At 38.3% G+C, this 17,026-nt stretch overlaps 1 protein-coding gene across 4 annotated transcripts in view; it reads left to right on the forward strand.

Annotated features, from left to right (window-relative positions):
• Positions 1-17,026, forward strand: part of LOC115051634 (ras-specific guanine nucleotide-releasing factor RalGPS1) — a 72,755-nt gene that overhangs the window by 35,373 nt on the left and 20,356 nt on the right. For all 4 annotated transcript variants that reach the window (XR_003841306.1, XM_029515140.1, XM_029515142.1 and 1 more), the window contains 2 exons: positions 8,358-8,495; positions 9,721-9,814. Coding sequence is in view for 3 of the 4 variants with exons in the window: in XM_029515140.1 (XP_029371000.1) it covers positions 8,358-8,495; positions 9,721-9,814 (232 nt within the window). In the remaining variant the exon portion in view is untranslated. The remainder of the gene's footprint in view (positions 1-8,357; positions 8,496-9,720; positions 9,815-17,026) is intronic.

Here is a 17,026-nt window from a genome sequence, read left to right on the forward strand (position 1 = left end):
TATTTTACTGTATTTCCCTCCCCTGAGGCAACTGTGAGCTGAGATGTTTATCGGTGAAACAGGCAGAGACTGTCCACATTCTCAGTGTGCCAGAAGCATAGATGGAAGAGTTTGGATATAGTTTGTTATGTTGTCATAGTAATTACTGGTTACATAACACCGGACAAACACCCGACCAACACAAATATTCAGTGACTCATCGTATTTGTTTCTAATTGCATGAAATGCTTACACACTATTGATGCGTGATGGAAAAAACCTTGTCTTACAGAGGTCGGAAGGGTGAGGATGATGCTTATTGCTGTTGGCTTGAAAGTCAAGAGGAGACTCTTGTGTTGATTGGTAAATTTTATCCTATGCCCAAAATGATCAACAGAGAAGTGATATGATGGTTTAATGGTCTACCCTCAATGGGCTATGTTCTTATTGAAACGTGGCAGGTCTGTGCTGAGAACTGTAAATACGTCAGAGGCCAAGTCCAGTCCCTTAAGAAAATATTACTATACTTATTTAAGTGCCTTTATCTTCAGTAGACACATGCAGCAGAGCATAAAAGAGCCTTCTTTTCTTCTCTTTGTCGAGATCCTTCCTGGGTGTGAGTTTTGCAAAGAGAAAACATTTGTGCAACATGCAGTCTTGTGCCTCTTCTCTTCCTGTGCTTCATAAAGGATGACGTGCCCTGGCCTGTAACTACTATACACTCTCTGTCCTCTCCATTCATGTTTGTAGCCTGCTCTGCTGGGTCTGGGAAGTATCCACAGCTTAGCCAGGCAACAAGTGTCCAGGAAGAAGCAGTGGGCTGTGAAGCACTGCTGCTCCCTAGAGCAGCCATTTTACTGAGCTGCGGTTTGATTGGTTGATGAAGAAAATGAGTGTTACACAGGAAGTGAGGACCCAGATAATTTTCCAGTCTGAGCAATGAGTGCAATTTCTGTCCGACAGGCGAAAAACACACACCTATTAATTACCTATTAATTCATAAAACATGAGTCAGTATTGCTCAGCTCAATATATAAGAAAATATGTGAAAATTGTATTCACGTGAGTCAATAAAGCAAATAAATATTCATCAGAAGAAATGCTATAATGATACACATCAATGAACAAAATGTGGCTAAAGGGATAAGCAGTTTGTGAACAAAGTCTTTTTTAATTATTTGAGTTATTTGTTGAAAAGTAAATAAGCACATCAAACAAAAAATATGTTCAAAAGGGAAGTACATAGATAAATAAGAATTTTATTCAAGGGGGTAAAAACTGAATTAGTGGGAGATGGGGAATTGAGATAGAGAGAACTTTTTTTTTTTTTTTTTATCAGGACTCCACGACACATAGTATTCTTTGGATTCCATTCTGTCTGCATGTTGACGTGTCCCTAGAAGAGACACTCAAGCTCAAATTACCCCCGAGGTGTGTGTGTGCGTGCGCAACAAATTCTAAACTATATTTAGAAAAGCACTTTTAGCAGTTGATAAGAAGATACATCAGTTAAACTTATATGTTGGATAAACGAATAACTTTACATTACATTTGAGGGTTATATTAATACATCCTTTTGGTCTTAACTGATTGATGTCGTGTGTAGTTAGGTCAAGTCAAACTGCTGCTGAATTAGTGTAATTTCTAAACCTGAAGCTATCAGTCTTCCTGTGAAGTGGTCCTGTTGACTGGTCTCAGTGCGGGACCAAAGACCTGCATCAAGGGTTTTATGGACTCAGGTTTCAAGTGTCATAACAAACACAACTTTTAGTTCAGGTGTGAAGCTGAGCAGATTTGGAATAGTGTTTACTGGACAGCTACCGCGTGACAGCTTATACCAGCAGTAAACTGTCAATGGCACATTCCATATTCTGCCTGAAACCAACCAGGACTGTAGATCTGAACTGATCAGTTGATTGGAATAAATCAACTGGAATCAGCATACATTATAAACATTCATTGATCCCATCTCTCCATATTACTCACCACTCAATTGGTTGACACCTTGTGTCCAGTCTTTGCTGAGTGTCAGAGAAGCAGGGAGACAAGAAGCACTGCAGTGCTCCCGCCTGACCACAGCTGAAACACATTACACCCCACAATCTGTGTGACAGGATGACACAATCTGCAAATATTTGTTAAGCATTTTGTGTTGTGCTGTGCAGATGTTATACTTAAATTTGAGTTGCCAACACAGCTGATATCATGGCCAGCCAGTATCTCTATGGGTTATGGGTGTATATGAAGAAGACCCTTCACTGATTACAGGTAGCATGTGGGAAAGGGAATACTCTCAACACTAAACTGCACATCCACATACATATTAGTTCCCTCTGTATTTTTTTTTATACTTTCTTTTTATTGTTTTCTTCTTTAGCAGTGTATAAACAGTATACATGCGGGGTGGTAACAAATAAAAAACAAACATCAGAAAAAGAGCATCTTGGCTCACCATGCTTCTACAGTTCGTTCCTGTTTTAATGTCAGTGTGATGGTCCTTGTCCTGTCGTTATGTAGTCAGTCCATTTCTCCCACTTCCGGCGGCATTGATCCTCTTTAAGTCCGAATTTTATGAGTCAGTTGTTCCATAATATGTATTTTGTCCATAATTTTCACCCAATCTTCTTCTGTTGGTGGGTCTGGCTTGTACCGCATTCTTGTGATTGCCTTCTTACAGGCTACTAACATGATTTTCAGTATATATCTGTCATCTTTAACACATTCCCCATCACGATGCCAAGATATCATAATGTACACTGTATGTACTAGGTGGGATTTTAGGATAAAGCCAAAAAACATGTGAATGATGCAAATTTATATCTCCACAGCTTCTCCAACATGGCTATCTAAAGTATATTTTTTTCAGAATTTTGGGTGTTATAAAGAATCTAATTAAGTTTTTCCAGCGATGTAATCTCCAAACACGTGATGATGCAGTTGACTGCTGTGTTTTCCAAATATGTGACCATTCATCTTCTGAGATATTCACATCCAGCTCTCTCTCCCACTTCAGTTTTACATATGATTTAGTGTTCCCTTTTGCCTCCATTAGTTGCCCATATATTGTAGAGATTATTCTGAATTTCTTTGCGTTGTAGCCTTCGGTTAAGGTTCCGATTATTGCATTATTATCCAAATTTACACTTGTGTTTTATTTCTTTGTTAAAAAGCAGTCCCTTATCTGCAAATATCTGAAATGGTCTTGGCTACTTACATCACATGAATCATGAAATTCCCGTTTTTAATTACTATACATATTGCTGTTAGTCCACTTTATTCAAACTTTATTATGTACTTTTTATTAGGTACTTCAGTCAAACTGATTTGCAGGAGCTTGCTATTATGTGTCCATCTTGTTGTAGCACTGCACCGGAAGTCCCCTAGTTCCCCCGGTCTTGGTGTGCGCATACACCACAATAAACCAATCGTCACAACTTTACAAACATCCACTGCAGTAATATTAAGAAAAGAAAACATACACTGTCATTGTTCTGGTTGTACTGTTGTTGATTGGACTGCAGGTTAGACTATTTTATTATTGAGTATACTGTATCATGTGGGATTCTGTAGCATGTGCACCTCTAATATCCTTGCAACTCCTACCCTTTTTTTTTTTTTTTTTAATCAGATTTTGAAACAGTGTAGTACGTAGTAACTCGCACTGTTTTTCTACCTGGACAGCAGTTACAGTTCCTGGAATTTGAAGAACTGTTGCAGTTTTAGATAAGATTATTGTGAATACTGAAACACACCTTAACAATTGGGCATAATAATTTTTCCAGTCCAGTCCAGTTAAGTTTATTTGAATCAGCAAAAGTATGACCTCGAATGAAGTCTGTGATCACAGCCTTGAAGCCTGAAACTGAGTCTTGTTTCTTATAATTTAATAGACTGAATTAAAATGTTGCCAGAGCTGCTGCCCAGTATTTCCAGTGTTTTCCATCTCATCCTCATTGGTCGAGTCCTTTACACTTTGCTGTCCTGGGATGGAAACAGTCTGCACATATCTTGTAAACTTGGTGTGTGATCATTAGTGAGGAAGACTGCCCCTGCTGCTTCAGTTTCTGTGTGTCTAGCCTATAAAAATGAAATCATAATTTTCCACACAAAAAGTTTATGAATTTTTCACACACTTAGAATATTGTTGCATGAGCAGCTGAACGACAGGAAGTATTTTCAAATATAACATGCTGTATTATCTGTATAAGTTTGACAACTGAAGTTTTTAGTGAATAGCTGACTTATAATTGTACAGAGGAGCTTAAACGGAGTGTTCTACCAGTCAATCATGTGTCTACCAGTATTAACAACTGAAATTATGGGTATGAGATGAGCTCTGATCTCATATCAATATCTAACTGAACATGAATTATCTCCTGTTTGATGTTAAGTAAAGCTAAGCTCAGCCCTGTGTACATTAAAGTTGTGGCAAATACTAAATAGAAACCTTGCTTCTTTCTTTTTTCCTGGTTTAAAAAATCCCATAGGAGCCAACGTGTAGTAGCCTGCTACTTGTGTGTATGTGCTACTGTATATTCATGGCACTTCAAGAGCCTCAGCTGCTTGGTGTGTATTAGTCAAAGAGCTTTTTCCACGTGCTGGAGGCAAACAACTATGTGTTTCTGTAGAGCTTCCACATCTGTTCTCCATGGATGACACTGCATGAACCCAATGATAGGAGGTTCCCACAGGAAAATACACTGTGAGAATCTACTGATTTTATGATCCACACAAGCATGAAGCTGAAGCTTAACATGTGCTTCAGTCAGTAGATGCTGCATGTGCCTGCGATTTAGACTAAACAAAGAGATCAAGGTGAAAAGAGCGGATGGCGCTTAAATCTGACAAGCTGTTGATGGTAGCCAGTTGTCACTATGATATAAATCAGGGGAGATTCATATTTACAGTCTGTACAAAAAAAGATGAAATCATCTGTGTATTAATCAATCTGATAATTAACTTCAGCCGCAGTGATTTGGCATTAGATGTACGCCTGAAACCTCTCAAGCTGGATCCCAGAATAGGAGCCACATCCTTCAGGTGCTACATTGAAGATGTATTGTCCTATTTGTATTCCTAAATCTTTTTCAAACATATTCATGGTGATAGGTAAATAGCATGAGTGTGTGCAGTCTTGGTTTTTGGTTGCATGTGGCCAATAGCAGGGAGAAGATTATACAAAGACAACTGCCAGTGTTATGCTGGAGTAGAAATGTGGGAAACTCTTTCATCTGCTGCTCAGTAATTGTTAATTATCCTGTCCCATAACAGAAAGTTGGAGGTTCAGGGCTAGGGTTAGGGTTGAAATGGAAATAAAGTTGCCAGTCGACATTAACATCAGACATTTTCAACATTTTTCATACATGGAATTGATTTGTTTGCACGTTCAGAGATACAGCATTCAAAATCAAAGGTGGAATCAAGATTATAGCCATGCCCACAATGTCAGGTCCCACATGTGTCAAGAAAAGCAGCCACGTTGACATTTGGCAGGTTTCCTCTTACTTGAATCTGCAGCCAGTTAAGCACATCATGGAAATTGCTGATATAGAAGACAAATTTACTGAACAAACCTCCTCCTGCTTAACTGAATATATTAATATAGAAAATATTTTTCTTTCCTCCTGAGTTATGTCAACAAGAAAAATACAGTAATGTAGCAAACTCCACAGGCAACAGAACAAATATGACAGGATTTCTCCAGGCATCACTAATAAGTAAACGCAACTGTGAAACCAACAGTTAACGCAGACTATCCTTCCATATTCTATTAACATCATCATCATCATCATCATCTTCATTATAAATGCAGTCAACTCTCTGTCCTTGTTTAGAGCTAAACCTCATAGAATTCTACTCGTGCTTTAGCTATAACTCACTATAGTTGGATTGTAGCATCATACTTGCAACTTTATTCAGTGATCGAAAACTCTAGATTTAAACATTCAATGCCCATACTGGAACCACGCTAAGTCAAGTTTCCAGTTTACTAACTGAAACAGGATATTGTTAAATTTTTTTCTTTTTTTCAACACTCACCTTTTTATTGAAGTTTTTGCATTTAAACAAATGAGAGGTACATATTTCGGTATTCCTTTGTAGAATTAGGTATAGAATTAGGATGCATGTATTAAGTAAGAAACAACAAAACAGAAAAATTACAGTCATGGTTACTGTTATCTATTATCCAAGACAAGGTACATATAATTGAGTCAGAGAATCCCTAAGCATCATTCACTGTGTCGTACTGTTTCCATTTCTCCCACTTATTCGCAAACACTCTTTCATTCTAAGCCGGTGGGTCATTCTCTCCATAGTGTAAACTTCTCTTTTAATCTCTAGCCACTGAATTGGAGTGGGTGGTCCAGCCTTGCACAACTTTGTTGTTATTGCTTTTTTACATGTGACCAATAATACTTTAGTTAAATATCTGTGTTTTTCTGGAACATGATAATTTAAACTTCCAAGATGCATAACTTTACATTCCCTGGGTATTGCATATCCCAAAATGTCTTTAATTATGTTATGTACACTTCCTCAGAACAGCTTCGGTTTATGACACTTCGAATGTGTGGTTTGCTTCTCTCTCTCTCTCTCCACATAGCCGCCAACATGTATATTGGGTTCAGTTCCCTCTTCCACTTTTCTTTTAATGTTTAGAGTGGGAGCAGCTTCAGTGTCTCTCAGATGTAGGTACAGTACTGAGATTGCCTTGAGTTTAGTTCCACTGTATGTCCTGTTTATTACATCAAGTACACCATTTAAAGTTGTATTTCCCTTACAAATTAGTCCCTTAACTGTAGATATCTAAAACGGTTCCCATTTCCTAATCCATAGCTCGTTTTTAACTCCTGGAAGTTCATTACCTTCCCATTCTTTGTTAATGTACATATGGCTGTGAGCCCTTTCCTGCCCCAGTCTCTGAAGTTGTGGTCACTTAGGCTTGGTTTGAATCTGTCATCATACGCAAACCAATTTAGCAACTTTTAATCCCTCTTTAATTTGTGTTGTTTGATAAAGTCAAACCAGATATTTAATGTGTGTAGAGTTATTGGAGCCATTGTGTCTTATAGTGACTTCATTTTCCATTACCAATCAAGGACTCTGTGTTTTGTTTTGTTTTTTTCCCGTTCCATACAAACCTTGAGCTCATTTTATCCCAGATTGTGTACTTTTCCTGTGGGATCCTAATAGGCAGACACGATTTGACTAGCAGGCGTTAGTGTGGTAAATTGCAAACATATAATCGAAATGTGACCTTCAAATCGAGGACTTGGAGAAACTCTACTCTGTTGAGACTGATTTTACTAAGGATATAACTTGATAGCTTGACACTGATCTTTAACTACTAATCTCTGAGATAAGTCAGTGCTCATAGTCACTACGCGTACATGACACTTAAAAAATTATGATGTATTGTATTAGCCCGACCAAAGCTGGACTTTGAAAGTACATGTAAACATATAAGCTCGACTGAAGCCGAATTTATGATTGTCCAACTAACACAACCAGATAATGCGATTGAAAGTATTAGTGGGCAGATCAATACCCGCACGTTGCCCGTTTTGGTATCGATTACGCCATTAAAGTATTGTCTACTAATTAATAAATGTGGAATAAAAGTATGTGTGTCAATTCAAAATATTTTTTAGGTAACTTAGTCCAGTGTTTTTCGAAAACACCTCCCAGCCCGCAGCATATTGAACTGGTCCATCCGAGTCACGTGATCAGAAGAGCCGCGAGTTGTGTGTTTACAGCTTGCTAGATGTAAACAACAACAACAACATGTGCGTTTCTGAGAGTTTCTGACTGAGGAATAGGCTATTCTTAGCCAATATGCAGTAAATCTTCTCTCAATCGGTGGAAAATGTCGTAATAAATTATTCTAAAAAATACGGTGATAAAGAATTTTGGTCATACCGCCCAGCTTCAACCTCTGGACTGGAGTTGAGGCAACCCAAAAACTTTGATGTCTGTCTTACACCATGAGCCCTAAATGAGGCTTTATATTTCACAAATGAATGTAACTAACCATAATGGATTTAATTGGTTTGGTTTTCAATGGAAAACATGGTGTCAGACAACATGTTGAAAGTCCTGTTTATAGGGGTTTTCAGCACAATATATAGTTGGACAGTGGAACAAGTGGAACAGAGTTGGTTTGGAGAGACACCACATGTTGAAAAACCAGCCATAATAGTTGGCTGCTGTGCCATCACTTGGCAAATGCAAATGTTTTGGATCTTCATCTATCTGTCTATCTCTGTCTGGGTAGAGGCCATGAACTTGATTCGATAAATCATACATTTTTCAAAGCATGGTTGGTGTCAGTGTTGGGTTACACTCACTGATTTGCTCTCTTGTGCTTTCTCATCAAGGTATCTACCTGTTGGACATGATCTACATTGATTCAGCCTATCCTGCATCTGACAGTATCATAGAGACAGAGCAACGGACAAATCAGATGAACAACCTTCTGAGGGTCATTTCTGACCTGCAGATGTCATGTAACTATGGTAAGAGGCAAATGACAAAATCTACATTATAAATTTTTTTTATTACCATTTTATTTATTTATTTATTTAAGTTTAAAATGTTCCCATCGCAGTGGACTGAAACAGTATTTCAGATTTGGAATTTCACCCCAATATTCTTTAGACTACCAGACTAGATCTATAATTTCAAAGGCCATCACCATAGTTTTCACCACAAATGTTATGTCCTTCCACGTTTTGTTGAGGTTATATGTTAAAACTCACTGACTGACCTGAGGGATGATTGGCCAAAAGAGCACCCTGGTTAATATGCCTCTTCCTCTCTGATGTATTTATTGGTTTGGACAGCTGTAAAATTTTCTTTGGTCTTCAGGGCATGTGTGATTTTATTCACACTCCAGCTACAGTGTGCGCCTCTATGGATTCCCATTTCAGTCAGTATTAATCATGCACCACAATGTTGTTTTCTAACAGCTTCTAGTGGAAGGAAAATGGCCTCCCCAAAATGTCATGTTTGCCATGTGGCCCTGCAGAATGGTGAATGCCGTCCCTGGCTGGTGGTGGCAGATTTGATTAAATGTATTGCAACACCTTTCACTTCTTTCAAGTACAAACCAAGTATTGTCGAAAGTTGAGGCACATGCAATGATGGAAGCACCACACTGACTACTGACTAGAAACTCTCCGTTTTCATGTGTGGTAGGCCTCATAGACTGTTGTAGCAAAAACTTCTAAGAAGTAAAGTATATAGAGATAGCTATGCTAATCAAGGAAAGACAACATAGATGTAATCTCTGCCAGAGATGGAGCACAGATGCTAAAGGAATTGCTAAAAAGTCCATAGAGAGTAGCATGACACGCAATTTAACATCCAACAGTTGTTAAAGGAACAAGCGCACATTTCAGTGAGAAGATCAGAGAGAAACTAGATCAACTCGTTGGAGCAGGCTAGAGCAGTCCTGAAACCATCTATATTTTTATGTGGTTGATATAACGAATACAAATTCTATTTTGATTATGTATTTTCTCTTCATGACCACTGACATTTGTGTCAGATTAACTTTTTCCTAACCCTAAATTTGTTAGTTTTCAGCAGTTATCATTTGGTCACCATTGTGAAGCGAACATTTTATTTCTCATTCATTTAATTTCTGTTTCCTTCAGTGAAAAGCATTGAGCCTAAATCTGTAGAAAGCATGTCAGGTGGTTCACTTTCATTGATTTTCTGTAACATTTCTTTCTTCAGATCATCTTGTGACTTTGCCACATGTCCAGAAGTATCTGTTGTCGGTTCGGTACATAGAGGAGCTCCAGAAATTTGTAGAGGATGACAACTTCAAGTAAGTGTTATTTTAGTTTGTGGCACTGCAGTGGCTGTAGTAAAAAGAGTGGAGGATATGCCTCTCTTTTTTCTTTTTTTCTTTTTTTTTGGTTGTTTGGTTGGTTTTTAGCTCTTTAATTGCCCAAACCTTCACTTCATGCCACATGCTTTTCTAGCACATGGAAACATGGATGTGAACGTGAAATTAACGGGGGTCAACAGGAAGCAGGATGTAAAATGACAGGCAATGGATTTTATCTTTCTCCACAGGGAGTTCATTCATCCAGCAGGCAGCATCTCAGATCCTCCCCTCAGAAATAGGTCTGGTTGTCTGCCATGGCTCATTACACTGTCTTAATTAAGCACTTCTGGGAATGGGACGTAATTTTTGCGGTACTAGTTATACTTTTTACATTTACCTGTGCTTAAGCTGATAAAACACATCAAACAGACACAATAAAAAATGAACACAGTGTGGTCCAAAAGTCTGAAACTACCTTCCAATTCGGGTGAATGTAGAAATGTGTAGGCAAAACACAGACTATCTACAAAAAAATAAATAATAATAAAAGTAAAACAAAGCACGCCTGATCATTTATGAACAATCAAAACCTAATTATCTATCTAATTCCCTGAAAATATTGGCATGGATATGCTCCAACAGATAAGACATTTCAGAATAGTCAACAGGACTTAGTTGTAATCATCAGGTTAGGGACCACTATTGTAGGCTGTCTGATAGGAAACTGGACAATATACATATATGCTAATTGCTAACTAACAACTCATAGCTGTCTGCGGCAGCTCTAGGTTCATGGGAGCTTAAGGATGCTAAAGTGATTCTCTCTGGGTTTATCATGACAAGCACAAATTGTAAGTAAAAGTAATTTTATCAATTAGTAAGAAAAATATTTTGTTACTGTAGCTGTGAATCAATAACTACAATATTTTGATTCACTGCTGCACCATACTAAACTTGATACATACTACACTATTTTTAACATACCTGTAACATCAAGTATTTCTGTATTTCTTGTTACTTCTGGAATCATTTGATTTTACAGCAGTTTTCCTCTTTACGACATTTTCTCATGACTATCATTTTAACAACATGATGATAAATAACTTTTGGAAGAATTATTTTATCAGTCCTCTGTAATTATAAAGTTTGTTTATCCCTGAGAGGATGACCATGCTCAAAAGGTATGCTGCCTAAAATGTTCAAGTGGAGAGAGATGAACAGTCCACAGCGGGCTGCACAATGATCAAAGTGGTCAGAGGTCCCCATTAACCTGCACACACACACACAATGACATCAGCCAGATATGAAATACACTTTCCAGACCTGTGCATTTCAGTTGAAGTTGAAACGTGAGAAGAACTATTCTGTGTGTGGGCGAGAGCTTGGAGCCAGTTATCTGCTCTGTAAGGCAGTAATGTGTTAAATCCAGAGTCACTGTGGGGTCAGCTGGAAGAAGTCTTCAGAGCCAGTAAATTAAAATCTGCTCCAACAGTTTCCATTCTTAGAGATGGGGAAATGGAAAATTTTGACCAGCAGTAATAGGATCAAAGAAGATGCAGCTAAAATTTACAAGCGACATGAATGTAACAATGTACTCTTATGTGTATTTGTTTTAAATGCAGAACCAAACAACTGAGAGTGAAACCGATACTGTTGATTCTGAAAAGGTCAACTCTGTACTCCGATCTGGAGATCACATTAAACAAAAGTCTTGCATTTTGAGCACCCTTAAGATAAAAATGGTAACCCACTCTCTACGTAGGGGAGTGTTTTCCAATGAGGATGAAACATATTACATCCCAATAAAGAAAAAAAAACTGCAATATTATCATTATTAAAGAAAACATCAGAAGTTAAAAAAAAAAAAAAGCCAACATACATTAAATTCAAGATCAGACCATTCTATAATTCCACATCTTTTATCAGATCAAAGAAGGATCCCAGCATTCACAGAATAACAGCTGCTAAGGGTCTCAGAGGTGCCTATGACAACAGGCATCCAGTAAGACCTCTTACATTAAGAGGATACACTTCTGAGCAAGGTACAATAAAATTTCATCATTCAGTCTCAGCAGACAAGTTTTTGCAACAAGATTTTAAAGGATCTTCAGTAGTTGAACATTTGCAATCCAATACAAGCAGACCTGAGGGGCAGCTTCACAAATCAGTTGACATTTAGTACAAAGATGTGATAGCTCTGGGTCTTTCATGCGTTTGGCTTGACTAGTCAGAGGCCACTGATTCTGTTACAGATCAGATTCCTACTTGCCTTAAACTTAATCAAGGTTGTCTCTTTTCAGGTTAAAGAATCTTAAATAACTGTAATTAATGTAAGCTTAATGCTATCAACCAACAGAGAATAAGCAAATCTGCCCCTGGATGCTTTTGTCTCAGACATTATATAATGTACAATGCTGAACTTGTGGAAATTTGAATGAAATAATCATTCATGAAACCTTCTTCTTCTCAACCTTCTTTTTTACTTGAGGATTGAGCCTCCCTAAACAATTTTCTTGACAACTTTTCAGGTCAAATGTAGTAGTAATTAACAAGCCAATAAAGTAAAACTGCTCCTGCATCCTTTTATCCATCTATCTATGCAACATAAAGAAGTTCACTCACAGTTGAGTCAGTGAATAATTATTCATTTACATTGATCTTTTTTTGTGCCAAATAATTTATGTAAAAGGATTAAGGTGACAGTGGACTTATGAATGGAGTAGAACTATCTAGGTCACGATTTATGATTTGTAGAAGAGAATTTCATAAAAATCTTTTACATTTATACTGTGAGAGGAACAAGTCAGCTCGACAAGCTAGACAAATTAGTTATTATGCTTATGCAGTACCGTTTCTGGAACCGCCAGCAGAGACTACTGCTTCAGTTGTCTTGTGATAAGCTTAAATAGAGTGTCACGAGGACAAATGTGAGTTTATCAGGCATTTTTAACATGTGCATTAGATAAAGCAATGAAAAGAGACAGGAAACACCTGCTGGGGACCCTCCACGCAGGGTAAATGTAACCATGTGGTTTCCCCCCTCGTTCAGCTATTAGTTAGGCCCAAGTCAACGCAGAATTTTAATCATTAGGAACACTTCCTCGCTCGTTGCACACCAACAAGTGGTGCTATTAATGTAGCATCAATATATCATCATCATCTGTCCAGCTTCTGTGCTTGATCAGTGTTAAATGTCAGCCTATTTTTTTTAATAAATAATGTAAAGAACTGTAAACTGATGATGTGAGTAGACCTGGTGTCACAGATTCATTCACCAACTCAAATCCTCATGCTTGAATTTACAAGCAAGATCTGTTCATGTTGAACAACCCACATTTACACTACTTAAACAGTTGTGATTTAGTGATTTAAGACCATCTCTGCATAGTGAGTTTTGGAATCTATGTCCTTTTAGTTTTGACTCTGCAGTGTACAACTTCACTACTGTCCTCAATCTCAACAATTTCATCAGTGCTATTTCATGTGTGTGTCTGCTGTGTGTTACAGTGTAATGCATTCATATAAAAGCTCATATAGTTTCATATACAGGCTTATACAAAAGCACATATAGAGGCTTGATAGAAGCTCATTTAAAAGCTCGAATTGATACTGAGAGGAATCAGTACAATCCAGCAGCCTGGACAGTCATGAAAAACAGAGCTTTAAATTACATAGAACGTAGAGATGTAAAACTGAGCCTGAACCACAGGAGAAAATACTAGTCATCAAAAACGAGAATGCTACATTATAAAACATGAGTTATTTGTAGCATAATACCACTGTGGCAGAGCAATTGGGAGAAAAATGGTAAGAGGAAGTCATCATTTTATATTGCAGTAGGCAGTGGCGGCAAAGGTACAATGAAGATCAGGCGTGAAAATGTGAGACCATACCCAGCTGCACGTGCGCGCGCACGCACATAGAGAGAGAGAGAGAGAGAGAGAGAGAGAGAGAGCGAGCGAGCGAGAGCGAGAGCGATCGCGGCAGCGGGAAGAAGATAAACATACGCACAAGGGAAAGGAACACAGTGGACAACATAAGTGAAACGGGAGGAACGGGACCTGGGGCCCCATTTATAAAACTGTGCGTAGGATCGTTGTGTGTGCGCGCCTAAAAGCCAAAAATTGCGTACGGCAGAAAATATTCACATTTAGAAAATATTGCATACGCACATTTTAAGCAAACTTTCCTTTATAAATCAGACTTGACTACAAGTGTGCGCAGCTGTCGGCTTCAACCCTAACCCATTTTTAACCTTAAATGGTCAAAGCAAAGCACCTTATGAATGCGGCCTGCATATTAAATAAGACTCAGATACAAGCATTGTTAGAAACAACAAAAAGGCGGAAGTGGAGACGCTTGTCGGTGAGGTAGAGGCCCAAAAAGCCATCCTGTTTGGTCACAGCACCGGAATCACAAACCAAAGGAAGCAAGGTGAGTGGCAACAGATTCCTGCAGCTGTGGGGGGCAGTACTCCTGACCTGATGGCGCTGGACTAAATGGCTTTGCGAATTTAAGAACGGGGTGAAGACCTGTGTCTACATCGGGATGGCGTGGTTCCGGTGCGTTGCCCTCTCTAATGCTGGACCCAGTTCAGTACATAGATCCAAGAGCATAGCTCTAGGGAATCTAAAACGGCTCATAAGACAGTCGTTATGGTCCCTGAAGACCCTCTCCCTCCTAATTCTGCTATTGGCGTAGTCCTCCAGCAGTGCACAGGGCTGTATTTATAGGTTTACAATAATCAGATTCGTTGGTAACACCTTAAATAATCAGTTCTTGCTAACCCCCACCACAAAATATTCTTTAGACTGCAGTGCGTGAACATGACCATTTTCTTTATGCCTGCTCTGTAATGAAAAGCATCACATAGAGCTGATGAACTGAGAACAGGATATATAGTATAGATATATAAGTATATAGTGTAACTATAATTGTTAACAGCTTTCTTTTCCACACTTAGGATTTCATTGGCATTTGATTATGTGTTCACAGTATCACAGGAAAATATTATATTATTTACACATGTTAGGCAGATGCCGCGTTGTCCTCTCCTCCTCCTGAGCTCCGGGAGTGAACAATATAACGGAGAGACGGTGGTGATTAAATATGGAGAAGGGATTTTGACTTAGGATTTTCTGGCAGATTCTAAGGAGATGTTTCCGAAACAACTACTCAGTGTAATGCAAAATAAAGCAATTGAATTAAATCCTTCTGATGACATGGCTCTAACACATGATACGGGTTGAAATTAAATGTGTGAAGGGCAATAATAAAAACATAATCATTCTTCCCATTCTTCATTTCTTCAATCTGACTTCAGTTCACCACTGCACCGTCTGGGTCATCAAATGCCCTTTTTTTCCAAAATGTGTGTATGCATGGGTCAGAGTTTCCGTAGGGGTGCAAACATTTTCCATCAAGTCTGTTTTTTATAGATCACAAACTTTACGTGGAAGGTGACATACGCACGTTTTGGTCCGGTTTTGTGCGTGCGCAGCGTTTATAAATGAAGCCCCTGTGGTGTCTGGACAGTCCTCCAGAGCCAGACGGACAGCTCAAAGGGAAAAAATCCCCTCTGGACCTTGGAAATGTCCTGCAGTGAAAATAACAGACAGTCAAGCCAAAGTAATGTTGGCTATAATAATGTAATCTTCAAATTTACACATCATTCCAGCACCTTTGTATCAGTCCATATGCTACTAACATATATGTTTAATTCCTGTGTGTTTTTAGTGAAAGTCATGCCTGAGATTGTTGTAAAATAATTAAGACTCAATGTTGAGAAATAATTCATCAGGCATATCATTAGTATTTGAACATCTGGCCCAATTAGTTCCTTCAGTTTATGTTTGGCAAGGTTGGGCCTTAAATTTTCAAATGAAAACGTCATGATTAAAATTAATCCTGAAGTAATACATCATACTGTTTTAGTCAAATATTTTGACAAATTTAATTAAACCCTAGTCCTGCTCACTTTTCTGAGACAAATGAACACTACCTCTCTCATAGCCACTGCAAATGTAAAAAAAACACATTTAACACAAGCAGAAGGGTTCCAGAGAAAAAAAATAGCTCAGTAATACATAACAGTTTCAGAACAACGTGTCAGTGGAGGTTTGTACCATGAATCAGTTACATTGTAAATGACTAAAGTCTGTATCGTGCAGCTCTGTTGGAAATTCTTCCTGGGCTTTAGATGGTGAGATTGTCATAGAGTACTACTAATGTCAGCGCTCTGCAGAGCAAAAACAGATGCACAGATGAAACCAGGCTGATCATGTGATGTAATCTGGATATTACACGTGATGGATTGAATTAGAATTTTGCATGGCACTCCCCTTGTGTTTTTTTCTTTTGAATCTACAGTCATTTAAAGTCATTTGTAAACGCAACCAAACCCACAGTCAGTAATTAATGACTATTTTACCGACAGGTCCTTCCACCAAATGTTTCAAGAAATATTTTCCAAATGTGATGATGAGGGGCAGCATCCCATTTACCAAGAAAAAACATTTATTTTGATTGTCCCCAGCACTGCTCGAGCAATCTGAGCATGTGCTGTGTGCACAGTAGGCGAGGACCATAACAAGGCTCATTGGGGTCCAGAGAACTGAAAGACTATCATGGAAACATTAAATACAGACCCTACTACGTCTCTTCATGTTTACCGAACATTCAGTAAATTAATTGGGTTTTGCTATGTGGTGAAATCTGTACATTCAGGGGCCTCAACGCCTACAGACAAATGTACCCTTAACCCGCAAGCAAACATTTTCCAATGGGATCTTTCCAGCTGTGACCAACGTTTACTGTATCATTTACAAGGATTTTGATCATGTTTAAACAATGCAATGATGTTATACCCAGGCAGACACCTATTGAGCTCACATCTTGAAAACGCTACAGCAAATCTCCACCAGGGGTCAATCTCATAAATTGTTCCCTGTGCAGCTTAAGTATTCTTTAATTCATCTTCAACTGCTTAATCTGTTTTCGGGTTGTGGATAGTTAAAATATTAAAAAATTTAAATTCAAGTGACACAGCAGTTGTAAGGCTAACATGACCATTGCTCTTCTACACCCTCTTTCTACCAACTCTCACTTTGTTTGTGCCTTTTGAAACAAAAAATATTCATAAGGTCACACTAGGATGTGAATAATGTGGAAGAAATACTTCCTGTGTAAACAACTGACAAAGCTTTTTTG

The sequence above is a fragment of the Echeneis naucrates genome, chromosome 12 (assembly GCF_900963305.1).
Source record: "Echeneis naucrates chromosome 12, fEcheNa1.1, whole genome shotgun sequence".
Taxonomy (NCBI): Eukaryota; Metazoa; Chordata; class Actinopteri; order Carangiformes; family Echeneidae; genus Echeneis; species Echeneis naucrates.